The sequence below is a fragment of the Melopsittacus undulatus genome, chromosome 7 (assembly GCF_012275295.1).
Source record: "Melopsittacus undulatus isolate bMelUnd1 chromosome 7, bMelUnd1.mat.Z, whole genome shotgun sequence".
Classification (NCBI taxonomy): domain Eukaryota; kingdom Metazoa; phylum Chordata; class Aves; order Psittaciformes; family Psittaculidae; genus Melopsittacus; species Melopsittacus undulatus.
This window is the reverse complement of record NC_047533.1, coordinates 46,744,760-46,766,086: the sequence shown is the minus strand read 5'-3', so window position 1 is coordinate 46,766,086 and position 21,327 is coordinate 46,744,760. Positions and strand designations below refer to the sequence as shown.

The window sequence follows — 21,327 nt, the reverse complement described above, 5'->3', positions numbered from 1 at the left end:
CTTCTGGATGCTCTGTGAGCTGATACAGCCAAATCCAGACCACAGCATTTAGTTAGTATGCATAAAACATTAAATGTCAGCTCTGCCCTAGTCTGCCAGTTTGACTTGTTTTGTCTTGACAGTAGATGGATAACGGCGTAATGCAAGAAGGTGTCCCTGTGGGAAGCTAAATATCACGGGGAAACGGTCTGGGTATAAAAAAACTCCACATCTTAAACATATTTGACGGTTTTATGAAGAGCCCGTTGACTAAGACTTAACAAATGAGATTTCCCAGTTTATAGAGAACAGTGCAGAGAGGATGCCCGCAGTGTAAACAATTTCTTTCCAGTCCTTCAAGGCACCATTTCTATCTGTGGACATGAGGGACTCAACTTACAAATCTCTGAAGAAAATGGAACCACGTGAAGAGATACTCACTGAAAAAGTTTTGGAAAAGTATTTAAGAAACAGAAACTTAGAGCAAGTTTAACATTTTTTTTAAGAGGTTATCATCCTTAGCTATAGAGAGGCTTAAGCAGCACCACAGAGAGAAATTAAGCCAGGTCATCTACACATTCCAAAGTCAGAGGTGGGATTCCTGTGTTATCCACTTTGATCATGCTTGGCTCATTAAATGAGATCATAGCCTAAGAAAGAGCATAAGTTGTCACTATTTCTGACATGCAAGAATACCAAGAACTATCTTTTCAAACAAAACGGTGTTTAAAGGCAAAAATACAAATGTGGCAATTTCTGAATGTTCTTTTCATGTGTGCACTGCACTGAGCATTTCTGCCCCAGGCACATAATGAACATTATGGCATTTGCTTTGTAACCTTTCTGTGGCACTGAAAATGTCACCTTTTCACAGGGCTCCATTACCTAATCCAGGAAGGACCCTTAATTTTGTGTGCAGACTTTGATTTTAAATATTTAACCCAATTACAGAGTATAGCTATAACTGAAGAGATTACAAAAATGTCTGCATCTCATCTACAGTACTTACTTTCACCACTGAGGCACACAGTCACTAAGAGAAGGACTTTATCTTCTTCCCTCCATCAGTCCTCCTAATTATAGCATACACAGAGATAGGCTCTAAGGCTATGAAGCTCTTCATCCAAATGAAAGTTGGGAACATGGATCATATAAATATGTATTACTGTGGGGCATCATGGTATTGCAGAAAACTGAGGTTGGAAGTGAGCTCTGGAGATCAGCACAGAGTCCAACCCCCAGCTGCCATTCTCCATTCAGATACTGTGACTGACTTTGTACCTGAGGTGGGATAACAGCATATGTACGTCAGCTGCCATGGAGCAGCTGCCGTATGATAACAAGGTCTCCCATGTCTGTGTACCTGTCCATATCAATACAGGTCACTGGTAAGGCTACAGAAACAGCACAAACAATTATACCACTTGCAAAACACAGCAGTCATTAAACATAGTAAATAATAAGGATATTAAATCTGAAAGTTTTCATAAAATAAACTCTTAGAATAGCATTTTTGTTTTAAACAGAAATAGATGTGTTCTCCATCCTCCCTCAATCCCCAGAAAATATGCTTGCAGAAATAGAGGAGTGCTGGCTCATATCTTCCCCTAAGGCAAGCATATTACCTTGCTGTGTCTTTGAGGTATACACACATAAACACGCACACATAAATAAAGACACACAGCTAGGTATACATAAAACTATATAAGAACATATCTGAGTCAATATATAATATACACCTATATACTTTTACATTTTTATGTATGTGTCTCAATATACATGCTCACACCCCCAAATGTACCTTTGATACATACGCATTTCATGACACACATTCAAGATTAGTGTCAACAAAGACTACAGTGTTTAGAAGCCATCATCCAGGGCCAATCTTCCACTAGCAAACATGAGCTAGAAGAGTACATCACCATTACTGGTTTTGGTAACTGCAGTTCCAAAAAGTTGCAATTGTGCATCATAAAGCTTCTGGCTCATCTTTGCAGGACCACAAGTAAAGGGCCAAAAATCTGCACATTTCCCATCCACAGATGTGGTTTCACCACACTTCATTAAAACCAGACTTACGTTTTATGCTAGTAAGCCACAAATGAGCAGATTCAGCAGAGGCTTGTCTACCCAGTTATTCTGGAATAACATTTTTGTATTTACTCCATGTGGAGTTGTCTTTTTCTGAAATAAAAATACAATAGGAATATTTTTTATATATTTTAAAATTCTTAATTTTATTAGACTGATCAAGGAGAACGCACTTGTTCTGAACCAAGAATACACATGGTCAATCGCTAATCTGGTTTTAATGCATAACTCCTTTGCTCCTCTCCTCTGTGTTATTCTTCTGTTGTAGATAAGCCTTGAGACTAGAGACTCTTGATATCTACAAACAACACAACGTATACCAGCAGAAAAAACTCATTAACTTTTGGGGAAGATAAAATGTAAAGAATATATCACATGTGACATGTATAGAGTATACACAGAGATTCAGACATACCCTTGGGTATGACAAAATGCCTTGCACCAGGTATCTGCTTACAAGTCTCTCCTATGAGGAAAAGCTGAGAGAGTTGGGATTGTTCAGACCGTGAAGCAGCCTTTCAGTTCTTAAAAGGGCCTCTTAAAGACAGGGAGAAACTTTAACAGGGCCTGCTGCTATAGGATGATGGGTGATGGTTTTAAACTAAAACGGGAGATTCAGGCTGGATGTGAGGAAGAAATTTTTTACAGTGAGGGTGGTAAAACACTGGCACAGGTTGCCCAGAGAGGTGATGGATGCACTATCCCTGGAAACATTCAAGGCCAGGCTGGATGTGGTTCTCACCAACCTAGTCTAGTTGAAGATGTTTATGTTCATTGCAGGGGATTGGACCAAATGACCTTTAAGTGTCCCTTCCAGCTCAAACTGTTCCATGATTCTAAGTCTTTAGCTCAAATAGGCAGCTTTTGTCCATAAAAAAGTGCTCATTTTCACAATATTTATTTGTATTAAACAATGCTTTTTATGTATGGGATTTTTTTTTCCAAAAGATGTTACATACTCATCTGAACATAATCTGCACACCATAAATTTATAGAACAAATATATCTATAGGTTTATTGGTTGGTTTTGGTTTTTTTTTTTTATCAATGTAGCACAGGAAAAACACACACAACTGTAAAGGTTTATAGTGTCACTAGCACACAATTTGTTCACAAGTCTTGCAATACATGGGATTTTTCTTCAATCTCACAGCTCATAGAGCCTAGATGATTCTAAGAGAATCTAAAGCTCTGGTCAAGTCTATACATTTAATAATGGTAAAGAAAAAGATTGTGAAAACATGGATCAATTATTCCATCCAGGCTCAGAAACTGGAAGACAAACCAATTTTCTTCTGAACTGTGGGATTTTTCACAAAACCAGCCAAGAATAACCAGAATTTGGGAAGAAGGGCTGCCAAATCTATTTACCAACAGCAAACTGGAGACTCCCCAGTAACAGGAGACATAACTCACCTGATACTGTTAGAATTCAAATACTATTTATCAGTCCTTTGTTTACATGCTGATCAAGGCTGATCTCTCAGAAGAGAAAGCAGCAGCAGAAGCAAGAAAAGGACTCTACAGCCCCATAAGACAGACTGTTGTTTGGTATCAGAGACATCTCAATAGCCGGAGCTGAGGGGGCACTCCATCCTCTCCACAGAACACACACCTACAAGATCTTGTGCAGTGGTTGCTTCAAGCCAAGGATGTTGGTACTCAGCACTGCATTGCAGACCTTCTCAGAGTACATCTTACATCTGTACCCTGCACCCATGACCCTGGATGATGCTGTGCACAAGAAAAAATGAACATTTGTATGGCAGGAAGGAATGGGCTGAATAAACAGCCTTAATCAAACCCAAAAGGCAAGTATGTCTCCTATGACTCAGAGTTTAATGCAAAGGCATGCTACTGGTATTCTGGCTCCAGGGTTGTCTACATCTGGTTTGGAAAAGCAAAACAACAGCAGCACTGGAGAGGCATACTAACAAGTATTAAGGACAGGTACTGTTAAGGACTGAAAACTTGGAATAAACAAAGAAAGGGACACTAGGAGCCAGAAGACTACAGTGAAATTAAATGAAGTAGGGCCACATGAGCACTAGGAATGGCCTTGTAATAAATAATTGCCTTTCTTTCTTCTCCCCCATGGGATCATTGCCTCATCATCACTGGAAATGCATTGTTTGCAGGTTCTCTAGTTCACTTGCTGCAGAGATTTCTGCATTTCTAGTTTCTAAGAAGCGAGGCAGGGAGGGATGGTGCAGGAAAGAAAACAACGTAGCTGTGGAGGAACTGCATCCTGTGCTGCCTTCTGGTAATAATTCCTGCCTCATGCTGAACAAATACCTGGGACCAAGCTGTTTACAGGTAATGGCATGGCATTCTCTGCTTTTTATGTGGTTCACACAAAATGTAAATACAAAATGCACCTGCAACAGATCAATGGAAAATATGCAGAATGTATATGAATCATGCATTTTATTTTACAGAAATCGTTCCATGCTCCAGAGAGCTCAAAATCTCAGCTATCTGCTCTACCTCAAGATATATGAACCTTGAGAAAAGCAGCAAAACAAAACTGTTTGAGTAACTCCTGACCACAGAAGCTGGGGTCCCTTGCACAAAGGGAAGGTTTTATTCAACTGACACCTGAGTATTTTAGTGCCAGCAATATCTGAGCAGGCATACAGGAGTAGGATATTATATACCAGCAAAAATCCAACCTCCCATTGCTAACAGCTACCATGTCAGCTGGATGCAGTTCACTTTGGAAAGCTCTCAAGAAGTGATATGGGAAGTCTGCCTTGTAGAGAAGAGTTCTCATCGGAATTGCTAAAACCAATGCTTCCTTATTAGCTCAGATACTTCTGTATTTTAAAAATGGAGGCAACATCAGTTTCTTCCTGAAAAAGAAGGAAATCCTCCATCCCTAAGGAAATGAGAGAGCCAAGAGCTTCAACTCCACCTGCAACCATGATACATTCTATTTTAAATCCATCTCCTGCCACTAACTATTAGATTAGGTAAACTGTGGCTGGTAACAAGTCAGAAATCCAGTTCCCATGACAAAATACTACAGCCTTAGCTTCCGGAAGCAGACAGGATGGAACCAGTTGTTTTAAAATAGTCAGACACATCTTTTGAAAATTCACCCACAACTGACTCTTGAAAAAGACTTCCCTAGAAGAAAAACAAAATGCATTTGAGGGAAACCAATGGGGACTGTAAAGCAAGTCTCCAGAGCCCACATACCTTCACTTAGACACAGACATGTAAGTAGGTGATGTGGCTTTTAACAGTGTGAAAGTTCAGCACCATGTGTTAACTTCAATACTATAACATGTCTTCTAGAAGTCACTCCTTCTACAGATCACATGAAGACAAAAAGGTTTGGCAGAGCACAGAGGCTGGACACCGTGAAATTTCAGAGCCTTTGGGAATAGGCTTTGCATTTTGTGTGAGTTCTGTGTTGACAGAGCAAATACTTTGCAAAGCAATCTAAACAGAAGCGATGTAACACACAAATTGTTACACACACCACCACATCTGATGGAAAAAAATCAAAACAAGACTAACTGGCATGAAAAATGACTATTTTATTTCAGCTCTCACACTGCTTTCTAAAAAGCAAATAGGACAGTTTCAAAACAACCCCAATAGCTCTGGTGAAATTTGACCCTTGCATAACACTCATTTGCACACACTGCACCATATAGCTCTACTGCACAGCTCTGTACTTGTGTGCTATTATTTGTGCCTGCATCTATAGTCAACAGGCACATGACCAACACTTACTATTAAATCAACCATTACCTAGCTCAATGAAATAGTTGTTTCCTCATGATATTATTGTTGATTTTCCTTGGTCATCAAAACAAAACCCCATGAATTACCTGAGTCCTCTGAATGCAGGAATGCTTTAGCTGATGTATAAAATTGCTTTCTCTTTTGCACACAGTCCTTCATTTTTCACTCCAGAAAATAATTGCAAGAGTAGCAAAAGAGAATGAATTCCCTCTTGAGGAACAGCTAAAAAGCTTCAGTAATGTGAACACTTCTACTGTGCTCATAATCTAACCTTGACTTGGAGGGGAAAAAGCAAGTTCAGTTTTCACTCCTATTCAGTCTTTGACCTCTATGCTAAACAAACAGATGGAGTGATGGTTATCAGCACCAGCTGTAATGTTTTAGCAGCATGGACTCCAGTCCAGTGGGAATTAGACTATTAGACTATTAATACTTTTCAAAAGGCTACAACCAGCACACAGAATGCGGTAATTCTTTGTTATTTCTAACCTGAGCTGGTTTCAAACCAGTGAGCTACTCTCAGAGTTTTCCACCTCTTTTATCCATTTTATGAAGCACAAGATGGGGTGTTTGGGAAACCCAACATCACCAGATGCTGGTATAGTTGGGACAGAGAAGAGATCTGCAGCAGGGGTAAACTTCATACAGCAACAAAATAAGCAATATTGTATATATCTTGACTATTCCGATATTCATTTCTAGTGCAATGGGTATTAAATAACAAATTCTGGAAAGTCACACACCAAAGTATGAAAAGGCAGAACCACAACCTGTTATACAGAAAAAATAAATCACCCACTTCGTACTAGGATGCAATTTCCTCACCTACAAAGCTAAACATTTCCCTTATCAGAGTAGTGCTGGACATCCCAGAAGCATGCAAATCTGAGGAATGCACAAACTGTAGAAGCATGTACACAAGAGTTTATGGATGTGTCCACACAGCAGAGTAAGCATGCTGCTTAGAATCTCTGGCCACTCCGCAGAGTCTGTACTTCTGGCCTGGCAGCTATGTTAGGTCTGTGGCCTTAAGCTGTGAGAAGTTTGAGGCTTAAAAACTCAAGGGATCTGTAAAAAATGACTACAAAAAGCAACAAGGAATGCAAGAAACAACTTCCAAAATGGAAAAATCAGCACAGGTCAGCTGGAGGCAGCTACACCAGCAGGGACTTCATTTACAAGAATGCTGTGCTGTAGGCTGAAAAGCTCATTTAACTTGCAGCACAGCTTAGAATGATTAAACCCAGAGTGATCTTAGAATACAGGACCTGAAAGCTTTGCCTTGCACATACTTCACAGTTATGTAGCACACTTGCTATGGAGATTTACTTCAATAAAGAGTCTGTTCATATATGGTGGGGAAAAACAATTAAAATAGTATCTGGAAGACATCATTAAAAGAACCTTATTAGTATCAATGGCAAGTCATCTTAAAAGGAGCTCAGTTACCAACAACCAAACACACACACGCAAATACCAAAGTGTCCACATTGATTAGCTTTAGCTTCTCAGCTTTAGGCATATTTTTTTAATGCAGAGGTTGTAATAATACATAAATATTTTCTACTGTCTTAATGTAAATTTTAAAGCTTTTAAAATTCTTTATTTGCATTTCAGAGTAATAAATATTCCAGATAACACATCTGAGAGGGCTTATTCCCGTCTATATTAACAGAAAACGCAAATCTGCCTTTCGCCTTAAATCAATAGCAATGGGGACTCAATTACTCAGAACAGCATTGCTGCATACCACCATGCTTAATTACAACACAGTGCACTATTAATACCTAAATACAATCTGATTTGAATGGTAAAGTCTTAAAAAAGAAAAAAGAACGAAATAAAGCAATACGTTTAGTTTTAAAATATGGGGAGATCAGATCTGACACAGCTGAACTAAAAGCCCTTGCTCATTTGCCTATCCTCAGATTATAAAATTATTTTAAAAACCTGGAATATTCATAAACTTTCAGTCAGTGATAAATGTAAACAAGCAAAAAAAAAATAGCTTCCTTTCATGTAACAGGCATCATATGCCTTAGAATTAAGAAAACATTTAAAAATGTGTATTAAGAATAGGAATGTTTTCATAGGCAGCTGTATTTTTTTTATATATATAATCAGCAATGACATGTTTTTTAATGGAAATGCAACATGAACTGGCCTATCTTCATCGATTTCAATGAAACTGGGCTGTTCCACAGCAGTTCCAGCATGAGCAGAGGTTTATATTATGCTCCAACACATTCCACCCAAAATAAAGAAAACTATGAAGGAAAACACTCCCATGCTTTTTTCTTCAAGAGTGAGATGTACTGTTACACGTGAAAGACAGTTGTTAAGAGATGCAAATTAAGAACATTCTGGTACATGGCTAAAAAAAAATAAAAATAACCAGCATTTGTAAATCCAACAGTCTAGACAGACCATCATCTTCATGACTAAGTCAAAATCACAGGATCTACTTCTCACTCCGTATGTTCTTCCCTCCTCCAGTTTCAGCCTAATCCTTAATTTAACTCATTCAAACATCCCTGCCAGAGAAAGTCAAAACAACAACATCAAATTTAATAAAATGCAAAAGGTGTTTAGCATACCAGTACAGGGCCAGTCTGTATGGTAGGGCATTAGGGGCTAAGCTGAATACCAACCACCTCACCTAGACAATGTTCAAATACAAGTGACAACTTCCCTTCCTTAGTTATTTTATTCATCTGCAAGAGTACATTTTGTTTCTCTTACACAAGGTCTTATGGTTTCACTATGCATGTAAGCAGGGTCTGACATTTGAAAGACTCACTCAAATCTGCGTCTGCTGTTGATCTGTCAAAACTGCCAGCATCAAGTACAACAGCATTTAATTTTATGGTGAAAAGACATCACTGATTTTCCTCCCATACACTCTCTTGGTTCCTAGTATCCATCTCTGGTTCCTAGCATGGTTAAATTGGCCCTCCTTGAGTAACAGAAATATAAAGCAGGTATTAACTTACCTTACGCCCATCACTTGCATGGCAGTTCACATTTAAAGGAGTCAATAAAGCCATCAGTTTTTCTTCATTACCACTCCTGTAAATGAAGAGGAGATGATTACGGGAAGGGGAGGGGAAAAAAAAATACAAAGCTCTTTGCAAAACATTTGCTAAGAAGCTGGATATCAAAGACAGCATACTGAAATCTGTACTCTGCCAGGGAGCATGTCTGATGGCTAAAGGACCTTCTGAACATTTCAAAATCAAGGGTAAACACAGAAAAGAAAATTAAATTTGCAGTTAAGTGAATTACAAAAGATCACACAAAACCACCTCTTAATTTGTCTTCTTAACCGCATCTGTATTTCCTTTATGTAATTTTACAGATCCTCTGAAAGCCATTTGCTGAATGAAATGTTCTGAATTAAATACACTTTCATAGTATATGGCCCATAACATCTGAAACAACTACATGGCAATATCCAGAAAATTTTCAGAAGGGTTAATGATCTATATAAAAAGGTCTTGTGCTGTCAGAAGGAAGGATGAAAGCATCTTTGGAATATATGACTGAACTTTACACCTTTTGTATACGCTTCCTCACGCTCTGTTCTGTTAAGCCTATTTTCAAAACACATCCTAAGGTAGCAGTAAAAACCAAAAGGAAAAAAAAATTGCATTACTTAAATTGCCCCTAGAAAGAACAGTCACAAAACGATAAAGAGGATTTAAGCAGCTTACAAGCAAAAACTCAATATTAACCTTATAACCACGCAAGTGGAGGATTTCAATTACATAAACAGGCTTTCCCATTTGTACCAGGCTGTAAAGTCCAAAGAGATTCATGCTAATTAAGTGGTTTGTTTGCATCATTTAACAGAAAGGCAATGACGAAACATTACTGCTTTAAAAATCCCTTTTCCTCTCCTGCTTCTCCCTCCGCCATCCCCCAGCCCCCCCAGTATGCTTTATATTCTAAGCAGCACTCACCTAGCAGCTTCCAGGAGTTCGTCCTTCTTGTATTCACCTAAATGATTGCAAAATATCATGCTGTTAGCATTTGGCAGAAGACAGATTAAGAAATGCAGTAGGAAGCAAATACAGAATTAAAACAGAAGAGGAGAAAAAAGCCCACACCCCGCTGGGTGATGGAGCTGTGACGTTAGCCAGCTTGTGGAGGCAGCATCACCAGTACCTTGGAGACGGGCAGCAAATTGACGCATCTTCTTGTCCAATCCTCAGATGGAAAGGCTTTCTTTGGACGACCAATGACTGCGAAATCTTGTGTCCAGAGACACAGTCCCGCTGATAACAGCATGTCAGCTGAAGACAATGTCCCCACCCCCTGCCCTATTCAGTATGTCACATTATACTTGGGAAGCATAATAAATTCCGAGACAAAAGCGAGGCAGTGCGGCTTTTTAGAAGGTACAAATTACCGATCTCCAAAGCTCTCACCTGCCTGTTTGAATGGTAATATTAGACTTCAAGTTCTTCACAAGAGCAGGGGTTATTTTTAAAAAAAACAAATATTATATAATCAGCCACTTTCCAAGAAAACACGCATTTGAAATAGAAAGCACAGACAAAAGAGCATGAACTCTCCAAGAGATTTTGTTGTGAGACTCTGAGATTAGAGATAACTACAAGTAATGTTAAAGAAACATTTACATTTGAAATTCTCAGTTACAATAGACAACTCAGGAGGATTAAAACTGCATGTAAATATCTTAAAAAGAGCAATGAACAAGACCACCTGTGCAAGTAAGACCATATTCTATAAAGCTGAATCATGATGGCAATCTCAATACAAATGTAATGGAATTTCAATTCAGATATTAGAAAAATAGCTTCTCAGCAGCTTTATAAAACCACAGAGCAGAGAGTATCCTAAAAGCCAAAAGATGCAGGGCTTGAAAAACATACCATATACCACCTCTGCCACAGAATTAAAGCCTAATCACAATGCTATAAGAAAAACAGGAAAATGAAGCTGTCCTGCAAGAAAGAAAAAAACCTTTGTGCTGCCTCCTATATATGTTTATAATAAGCCTCCAGTGAAATTCTCCTTTCAGGGAAGGAAAACTGGCGGTCATAGAAATGCCACATTGGACTGCAGGTAAACTGGAAGGTTCCTCTGGAAACAATATCACTCAACAAAGAGCTTCTCCAGGCTGCGGGAGGAGAGTTGGAGTCCTCATTCATCCAAGCGAACAGCTTGGTACTCCCCCCATCACAGCTCCTCCAATTATCAGCAGAGGGGGACAACAACCACAACAAGGAGCACTGCTCAGCATCTTGCCTTTACAAAAGGGTAAAGAGTAAGAGGGTGAGTACACACAGCCATGCACCTCCCACCCTTCTCCCTGGCCACAAGGAATTCTTAGACAAAGGCAGTATCTGCATCTCATCATACTGGTGAATTTTCCTTCCACTAACATGTTTAATTGCTTTCTGAAACGTACTCAGCTTTGAGGATTCACAACCTGCAGTAAAGAGTTCCGCCATGCAACTCCCTCCCACATGATGGGTCTCTTAACAGAGAGCAGTTCTGTGCTGCTGAACCCCAGTGATAGAGCAGATGAGTTCAACACAAAGCTGAAGAACTGTAATTGGCATTTCAAATATAGGCCATGAAGGTTAATTTAGCTTTTGGAAGAAATTATACATCTGTCTTAATAAAAACTTCATAGTGAAACAAGTAAAATGACACAAAAATATGACTGCCTTTGTCTTGACATTGCTCTTTGACTTCATCAGAGGGGGCTCCTGTCCACCACAGGCAATTGCCTTTTCAAGCCATGGTATATGCTCATTTTTTACTTTAATGAAGCTAGAATACTGGGCACAGTTGTAAGTGTTTCAGATCAATGGTGAGTGAAAAGCTCTGGTCAGCGTGTGAGGAGGAAAACAATGATACTCTATTACTACAGCATTACTTGTGCAACAATCTCAAACAGCTGGATTTCCTGCAGGAGAGTTATTGGCCTGTATTATATCAACACTTTAGGGATGTAATCAGATTAAAAGGCCAGTATGCACATTGTGGTTGCAGTGCATCTAGCAGTCCTAACCAGGCTTTTGAACACTATTAGGTTAGACAATTGTAATAACATTTTTCCTCCATGCTCAGTAAGTTGGTACTTTAAAACACAAAAACACTTTGATTAGCTGACCATCAGAAATGCAAGTCTGTGGCTCTTGGTTTAGAAATGTCCCACTGTATGCCCAAGTGCATCAGTTACTTTTACTAAGTGGTACTTTTTTTAAAAGGTATTTACTGGTACTGTTGAAATTCATAAAAGCTACTCTTGAAACATGTCACAGCTCTCTGCCACATTGTAATATGGATTAGGAAAAACATTATCTTCTAATGGACTAACTTTATTACTCTCAAAACCCCATCATATTTTGCAAAGTAACACCTAAAATTATGCAGGTGCTTACAGCACATAATCACATTTGCTAAGAAAGGCCAAGTGCACTTCACAGAGCTCTGCTCTCCTGGTTAGCAGCAGGATGAAGGGATAACTCTTGACCACTGGACCAAACAGCTGGTGGAATGCCACTGAGCAGAGAGGGCTGATGGCATCTGGGAGAAGTGGGTGGCACTGTCTGCAGGCCCAGCTGCTGCTGGCACAGGCTGTGTTCCCACCAGAGGGCTCTGCCAACACAGCTAAAGCTGCTTGGCTACCGAGTGTATCAAAGGCCATCCTACAGCATTTGGCCACAGCTACCTCATAAAATATTCATTTGCAAAGCATCTGAAAACAAACCATGCGTGCTTGTGGCAGAGATGAATTTCAAGTTCTGAGCTGAAGTACAGGAATACAGATCATCAACCTCACATAATACCTCTGTAAGAAGACATTCAAAGAATGTCAAACTGTTTGACTTGAACCAAGCTAATAGCATCACTTAAAGAGCTCCTTTGGGCAGGGTAGGATTTATAGTTTTGCAAAAGGGCATCTGCAGAACAAAGCACAGGTAACAGCCTGAATTACTTTTCCAAACCTCTTAGCAGTTACTAGCTTTGAGAGAAAAACATCCTTCCAATCACAGTGTCAACACAGAGGATTTTCAGCAGCAATATTTGGATAGCACAAAAGCCTGCCTGCCAGAGGTGTGAAAGTTAATGTTGTTAGGCCTTGCCACAGAAGACCAAATCTGATATATAAGGCTGCAAACAATTTTTATCTATTTGCCATTTGGCCTGTCCATCATACTTCAGGTCAACCCATCCCTTCTGTGTTTCATGGGAAGCCCAAACAACGCATATCCTATGCCACCAGACACATCCTGCCACACTGGAACTTGCCAGGCACACGTTCCTTCTCTGTACAAGGCAGCCCAGAGTGACAGCACAGAAAGGCTACCACTTCTTGGCCCAGTAGCCCACAAGGAGAGCACTGAATTTGCTCACCTCCACATGCTGGGTACCCCAGAGAGAGCTGGCCTGGGAATTTCCAAAGGTGAGGACAGAAAGGGTGTGAAATGGGGAATAGAACTATACCAAAACAGTGCCCCTGTTCCTATCAGATAGCAGGCAAAAGCTGGTACTTAAGCAGTACCAGTGTCTTGTGCTCACTGCATCCGATCAAATTCACTGCCTACAGCTTGCTCAGCACCATTTAAACCATGAATTTCTCCACTTGCTCCCAGCTCCAGATCACACTCCTGCTGCTCCATTTATGCTGGAACTAAGAGGTCACCACTGGTAACTACAGATAATTGGTGTTTCAAAACACAGCTACCACCAGGCACCTAACTAGCCCTATCACTTGTCCTCTCCCAGGAAAAAAACAGTTATCTCCCAGACCTCTGATTAGCTGCTGTGAACTAGTGACCACAGCTCCACATGCTATGCAGCCACTGCTCTACCTGTCCCTAGCTGCATTTTGCAGTAGCTGATTAGCAGCAAATGCTTATTAGCTATCAGACATCAGTGGCCGCTTGCACCCAGCAGTTAAACAGATCAGTAGCTGGAAGCTCAATTGAGATCTCAGTAGACGACAGGAGACCTTGCCTTGCACTGAGACAACATGCTGATCAGCAGCCACTTTTAATCCAGATGAAAGTAACTGAAAGAAGAGGGCATACTGAGCTGGAGACATACACCAACAAATGCAGGAATGCTGTACTTGGCGAATAAAAGACAGGCTGAAATCTTTATGGGCTCCTTATGTATTCATTTCATTTGTGCTTTCCAGCTTAATGATAAAAGCTGTAGCCAGAAAAGCACAACTAGCCTGTTGCAGCTAGTCGCCATGAGTCCTCCTCTACCATCAACCTGTTCCTCCTACTCATCTTCAGGGTGCCATCTTCCTAATATTGTGGTTATTGGTGCCACGTGATTACGTGGTGTTATACTGGGTCACACTGAAAAGCTAAGTGCAGCATATATCAATTCTGTTATTCTGTTATCAATTCTGTTAAAGAGCTACAAACAATATTCTGTCAATCCACTCCTAGCTTTAATTCACTAGTGACCTTTGCATTTTAAACTTACTACATGAGCCTGTGAAATGTGACCATCATATACACATGCATATGAGACAAAAGAAAAATCGTAAATTCTGGAAAAAACTAACACAATGAATCAGTCCTACAGCGTACTTTACAAATAACTTTCCCTGTCTCCTAAAAGTGTTGAAATTTCATCTGAAAAACCTATCTGAATGCATGGCATAATCCACTGGGGCTTTTCCAATGCATCTGTACTAAGAAACAAGGTGAATTGCTCTCCTCTCCCACTCTCCCCCTACATGTCAGCTAATACACAAACCTATTCAGAGCCAAAATGTCAACCTGGACAAAGCAGGTTTTGTGTTATCATACCATCATGTGTCAATGTTTCACAGTGAGGACAATTCCCTGAAAATTAATGTCAAAGAGATTAAACCAAGCCATTATTATCCAACATAACAGCAGAAAATGATGGGGGAAAAACAGATTGAAAATATGTTCAACCATATTGAAAACCTAAAGAAGATGAACAAGGTAGACATCATATGGAATCACAAATTTAAATCCACAGACTGCTGATAAGGAATGAAAAATTTTACACTAGTCAATGGTACCCTGCTTTAGAGACACATGCCAAAAGGATGTGGGCTTCATGAACTGCGGCCAACAGCTGAGGAGATTAATAAATACTACAATCACAGAATGGCTGAGGATGAAGGGAGTCTGGTGGCTGGTTCTCTCATCCAGCCCTTCTACTCAGGCAGGCCACCTAGAGCAGCCTGCCCAGGATGGTGCCCAGGCAGCTTTTGAACCTCTCCAAGGTTGGAGAATCCACACCCTCTCTGGGCAACCTGTGCCAGTGCTTGGTCCCACTGAGCTTGACTCATTACCTTTCCAGGCGGTCATCTCTTCAGGACCTTGTGGCTCTTTCTCAGCAGCTGCAGGCCTAGCAGTGCTGCAAGTCTGGGGTGGAATCTTGCTCCATTCGAAAACATGGCAACTCTACATTTGACTGACCATGTGCAGACTATGGCTCTTACTGGCTGCCTACCTTGAAAGCCGTAATTACTGCATTTAAAAATACATGTCCCACACAAAGACTGACAAGATATTAATGAACAGCCCAGCAGAGATTTTACTCAAATATTCACAATTACCCGGCAACACGGGGTATATGGGATCTCCAATACAGCAGTAGAGACAGTGGGTATCAGAATTTATCCTTTTTCCTCACCAAAGTGTTCCGGGTAACGTCCCCACCAGGTACTCTGCTAGCACATGACTGCTGCGAAAACAGCATCAGAGTCCTGATACAGGAGGTGGGAGGGCTGAGAACTTGTTTTTCCATCACATCCATTACTTCATCGAGCTCAGACCATAGCCATGCAAAGAGGACCCTGAGAACAAAGAGTCTGGACAAAGTAGTGCAGAGAGGAAGGAGGGGCACTGCTACAAAGAAAGCAATCTATGGACCAGAATCTGGGTCTCACATGAAATAAATACTGTAGAAATACATTAAAATACACCTTCTCTCTGACCCTTCAGGACTTCACAGATCTACAGTGATCAATGAGCACACATCCACATATGCCAACCTTTTTAATCCACTGCAATCTTTGGAGTAATATGTAAGTATTTAAACAAATATTCAAGTTATAATCAGAGCGAGAGGTTTTCAGTGCTTGTGATAGACTAGTACGTGGCTTGTTTTGATGGTACCCCCCCCTTTTTTTTTAAATCACCATTTTTCTAGCAAAGTCAGATTTTATCTTCAATATGGCTACTTTTGGAAGGATCCAACCATGCCATTAAAATACTCATCAATTCCTTCTTCCCCATTTAACTTTTCTTATAAGCAAAGCAACAGATGAGACTAAAAGATGGAGTTAAATCAGAGCAAGGTATTTTTAATACCCAAAATGCACAAGCTTGTGGAAATAACTGCCTGATACAGCAAAAAAATAAATTCAACAATACAAAAGAAGTGTGTTGAAATAATATCCTTTGGGAAAGGGCATTTATAACTAAGAAATACAAGAAACACATGAGAAGGAAAAGGAACAGAAACAATAATTTCAGATTTTATTATTATACTCCCTTACATCCCATGTGTTTCCCGTGCTTCTCCACTCAGCTGTCTCACACAAGTAAATGGGCTGATTTTATAAGCTGTCTAATAGGCTTCACCAGAAACACACCAAGATCCTAATTTTAAGTTCCTGTCACAGAGGAAAAACACCAAAGCAACCCTAGTATACGCAAGAGTAACAGAAAAGCAACTCAGCAAATAACGTCTTCAAAACCAAGTTTCAGGCAACAGAGAATGTTACCATGGGCTTTGGTACCTTGACTCTTTCTCTTCTGCTGAGCACATGGATTCAGATTAGCCATTTGTAACAGAGATTTAAAAATTGAATGTGTCTGAGCTTATAGTGAAGTGCTTTTAAGGACATGTTTTAAAGGGGGCTGGGAATTAAAGAATTAAGCAAACACCATTTGGATTGGGCCACAACTCTACCACTGAGCTAGCAGCATCCTATCTGGAATAACTTCCAGTTAGGCAGACAGAGCTCAAATCCAGATCACTTCTAATTTAGCCTTCTAGAAACAGAAAGCTGCATCTCTTCTAAAGTCTGGCAGGAAGCAGCACATCGGGAAATCTGCAGCCCTGCATAATGCCAAGCCTCTGCCTTAAGTGATGGAAGAGGCTCTTGTCTAGTAAGCCATGAATTCAAAGCACATATAGTAAATAAGCATACATAAGAAACAGTGGTTATTAAATGTCATCTTCATATCAAAGTATAAATTGCACACATTCTACATTATGTGGTTTAGTCACTGAGAAGGATTAGGTGGTACATCAAAATGGGCCTTTGGTGCATGTGCAATAATAGCACCATTAAGTTTACATTTGGCACATAACATACTTTTGTTTCTCAAAGGAGCTCTTTCCAGTGGTGCTGACTATTTGTTAAAAAATGCTATCAGATTTCCTTTACCATACAGTGGTAGGAAGATGAAAAAGTCCGTTTGTCAGAGAGTTTCCAATTTCTTAACTCTTAAATCATAAGAGATGAAGATGAAGGGAAGTTAATAACAGAAAACAAAAGAATCTTCCTGAATGTGCAGCAAAACACCCTAAAATCACCCATCATGTGGTAATCCATATAATCATCTTAATTTCAAAAATGCTACCAGACCCTCCAATATAATCTCTTCTGAAATAATAAGTCTGACAAATCTTCTAAACCCCATTCTCTTCAGTATACCTTTACAAGTAGTTTCCATTTCTTCATATTAGTAGTGGATGCTACTCAAACACCATGCACACATCCATTTATTTGTAGCATAAAAACATCATTTTCAATGCATCTGTGCTATTTCAGAATGCTGTACTTTCCCTGAAGACACAACACCACTCATCTGTCACATTTTCAGACTGAGATTGAAAGTGGAAAAAGAATTGCAGGATTTCAAGAGACTGGGAAGAAAATACGGTCATCCTGCAATCAAAACACACTGCTGAGAGGAGGAAAACCTGAAGAGGTTGAAGCTCACCTTTTCAAGCTCAGTACTCACGAGATCCCTCCTGAAATACACATGGAAAAGGAAATCTGATTGTGTTTTTTTCCAGAGCTTCTGAGCCTTCCCCATCACCCACCCCTCCATGGCTAATACGAAAGCAACATTCCCATGGCTCTCCCTCTTCCCTTCATTTCTTTGTGCTATCAGCAAAAACAAACCTCCACTGTAATTTCCACTACTCCAGCCATGCTCTGTATTAACAACTAATCAACTTCCATTTTCCCAGCAATTACTTCTTTCTCATGTCTGCTATACATCTGCATATGTATTTTCCTCTGTGATTTCTAGAAAATCTTTCTGGAGGAAGACAAAGGACTAAGAAACCTTGTCAGAGACTTGAGCACAGAGAAGGTGGATAGATAGCCAAGCAGCATATCCAGAACTGAGCAGGAGAAACAGGCTGATTCCATATTAGTGCATCCTTTTTAAAAGGCAGCTCCCTCTCCTGTCCTTCCAAACAATCTCCTCAAGCAATGAACCCTATTTTATTCCCCCAGAATATTCTCTAAAGAGAAACCCCAGAAATGCCCATTTATAACTGACACAAAGCACAGAATATAAAAAGTAACCCTCAGGAAAGCCATAGTGTATAAAAGCAAGCTCCAAAATTATGCTGCATCACCTAATTTTTCTCTGAAAAGAACTCCAAAAGGAACATGAACAGACTAAATGTTGCAGTCTCTCCAATTCTCCCATTGCAGATAAAACATACTTGCAAGCTGGGGACACTGTGTCTGAAAGTCTATACCTGGACTCAAAATTGAAGCATTTATTTTAACCAAAAAACCTTATACTCTTAGACACAGCAAACATGACTGATTTTGTACTAACAATTTGTACACATTTAAAGAAGAGTGTTTTTTGATGTTTGCTAGGAAATGAATAAGACACACAAAATGTATATATGTGCCAAAGTATACTATTACCAACTTTAAAGGTTTTTTACTGAGGAGTACAATCCTTCCTCTTTACATCTGAAGCTGCCCCATGTATCCAAACTTACTCTACAAGCTTGAGGAAATAAAGCTGCAACACTGTAAAAACGCACAGGAGTTGACAGGACTGCCCTGCAGCTCATGTCCTGGAAGCAACTCAAAGCCACTTAAATCACTTCTCTACCTCCTAGATAAAAAACACAAAACACTTCCTATGCCTGCTGGGCTACAGTAGTGAGAAGAAGGAAGGAACTCCTTTATAACTGGAGGAAACACAAGGCAAACCTGTCAAACACACAGCAATGAAACCACCTTGCTTTATTTTGGAAGTTAAAGAAATCAATGCTGCAACATTACCTTTATTACCAAGAGCAGGTATCATTAAGGGGGGCAGGAGTCAACTTATTTTAATGCAATACTTGTCCAAGTACAGCAACTAAATCCTTATGACAAGAATGCAAAACAGAGGTCATAGATTTTGTTATAATGACCAATGTTGTCACTCCAAACAGGAAGCCAATCTGTCAACAGTTCAGTTTAAGTATTTTGAAAAGTATGCATTTCCCTACAACGAAAGGGAAGTAACAAAACAACCAAACCTCTTTTCCACTTGTATTAAAGTCATATAAATCAAATAACTTTGCCTCACTGCTACAGGCAAATTTTCCCTCCCCATGCATTTTTATTTGCCAGTTAAGGATCAAAAGACAGTTGGAAAATAAAGAAAAGCCTGGTACAATCTGAGGGAGAGAGGAGACTGCAGCATGACTGGAAACTGGGTAAGCGGATGGATATGAAAGTTTAATGCTAGTACCCCAGAATATAAAGCAGCTGTGTTTGACTTGGAACATCCTTCCCCTCCCTTTATCCTTCCCATCAGAACTTAAGGTATAGGGAATATATACTTAAAAGCAACACTTCCATTTATTTTGTCTCATTTTAAAAAATAATCTTTAATGCCTTTTCAGAACACATATTTGCACTAGCACTGATCAGTCACAGTAACTCAGCTCAAGCTTTGCCTACTCTGAGAAGTGGTGTGGTCTCTGTGTACTCAGGCAAAGAGCTGCTCTGTGCCCTACATGTAACTAGGGTTGTGTTTTAAGCGGAAAGAAAAATATGGGTTCACATACAATGTTTGGAATCTAGACCTGCAAATGGCTGTCCTCACTAAAAAGATCTATTTTAACACCAGCTGGGGGAAAATGAATTTGTTCTTTACATTCAGACACAATAGTGTAAATATGCTACTCCTGTTGCAATAACATACCACAAGATGGAAACAGCAATAATCAGATCTACTGCTAATACACAGGAGGTGGCACTGTGAAGGGTTACACCAACAATGAAAGAATGATTACACACTATGTATAACTCATGTTTTGTAAATATTTTCAGTCCCTTATGTCAACCTCATTGTTTTAAATGCTTTGCTAGACAAATGCCTGATGGCCTAAAATAGTTGAAGAGACCTATAGCGATCATCTAATCCAACTGCCTGACCACTTCAGACCAAAAGTTAAAGCATGTTCCTAAGGGCATTGTTCAAATGCCTCTTAAACACTGACTGGTTTGGGGTGTCAGTGACCTCTCTCTAGGAAGCTTGTTTCAGTGTTTGTTCACACACTTGGTAAAGAAATGCTTTCTCATGTGCAGCCTAAACCTCCCCTGGCACAACTCTGAATCATCCCCACGCATCCTGTCGCTGGACACCAGGGAGAGGAGCTTAGCATCTCCCTCTCCACTTCCCCTCCTCAGGAAGCTGCAGAGAGCAATGGGGTCACCCCTCAGCCTCCTGTTCTCCAAACTAGACAAGCCTGAAGTCCCCAGCTGCTGCTCATAGGAATAATAGGTTTATATGTATGATTTCTTCAAAAAAATAACTTGCTGCCTTAAATGACAATATGGTTCATTACAAAGACTGGAAGCAGAATAGCACCACAGGAAAAAAGAAGGCTGAAATAGATAGTAATTCATTAATTAAAAGCAAGAGCTTCAGTTCACCAGACTGCTGTTATTATGTTTCACCTCTAAAGAAGAGCGTTTGTTCTTCAATTTCTCATTTATGCACACAGTTTCATTTCATGCAATTCAGAGCTGCCTCTTCAAGAGATACCCTACACAAGATGACTATGGAAACCAGTCGCCAGTTATGTCCAGCTTGACACTGTTGATTACAGTAACAGAAATAAAGTGCACATGGTATAAATTTAAGTACCAGGACTTCACTCTCACAGATATATCCATGAATAAAGCACTTTCCAAAGCCGATGTTCCCTCTCTGTTGCAGGCCAGAAAGGAAATACACAAACTACATCTATCCTCAGCACGACAGCTCTGCAGGTTTCTGTACAGACCTGCAATGAAAGGTAGTTTTAATTACATTGTGCCTGACGTGGGAAAAAATATTGCTTTCCAATCTCAGTTACTTCCAGTAATTCTCATTAGATTTCAAAACTCTGCTCACCTCAAATATTACAAAAACATAATTGGCCAAAAAGTATTCTTACATTCCTCATTCATCAGAACCATGAATGGTA

At 39.8% G+C, this 21,327-nt stretch overlaps 1 protein-coding gene across 1 annotated transcript in view; it reads right to left on the bottom strand.

Moving 5' to 3' along the window:
- The window catches only part of TNKS (tankyrase), a 136,409-nt gene that overhangs the window by 56,366 nt on the left and 58,716 nt on the right, over positions 1 to 21,327 (bottom strand). Inside the window, exons 4-5 of the mRNA XM_034064612.1 lie at positions 9,792 to 9,828; positions 8,823 to 8,898 (exon numbers count right to left, since the gene is read on the bottom strand). Of these exons, the coding sequence (XP_033920503.1) occupies positions 8,823 to 8,898; positions 9,792 to 9,828 (113 nt within the window). The remainder of the gene's footprint in view (positions 1 to 8,822; positions 8,899 to 9,791; positions 9,829 to 21,327) is intronic.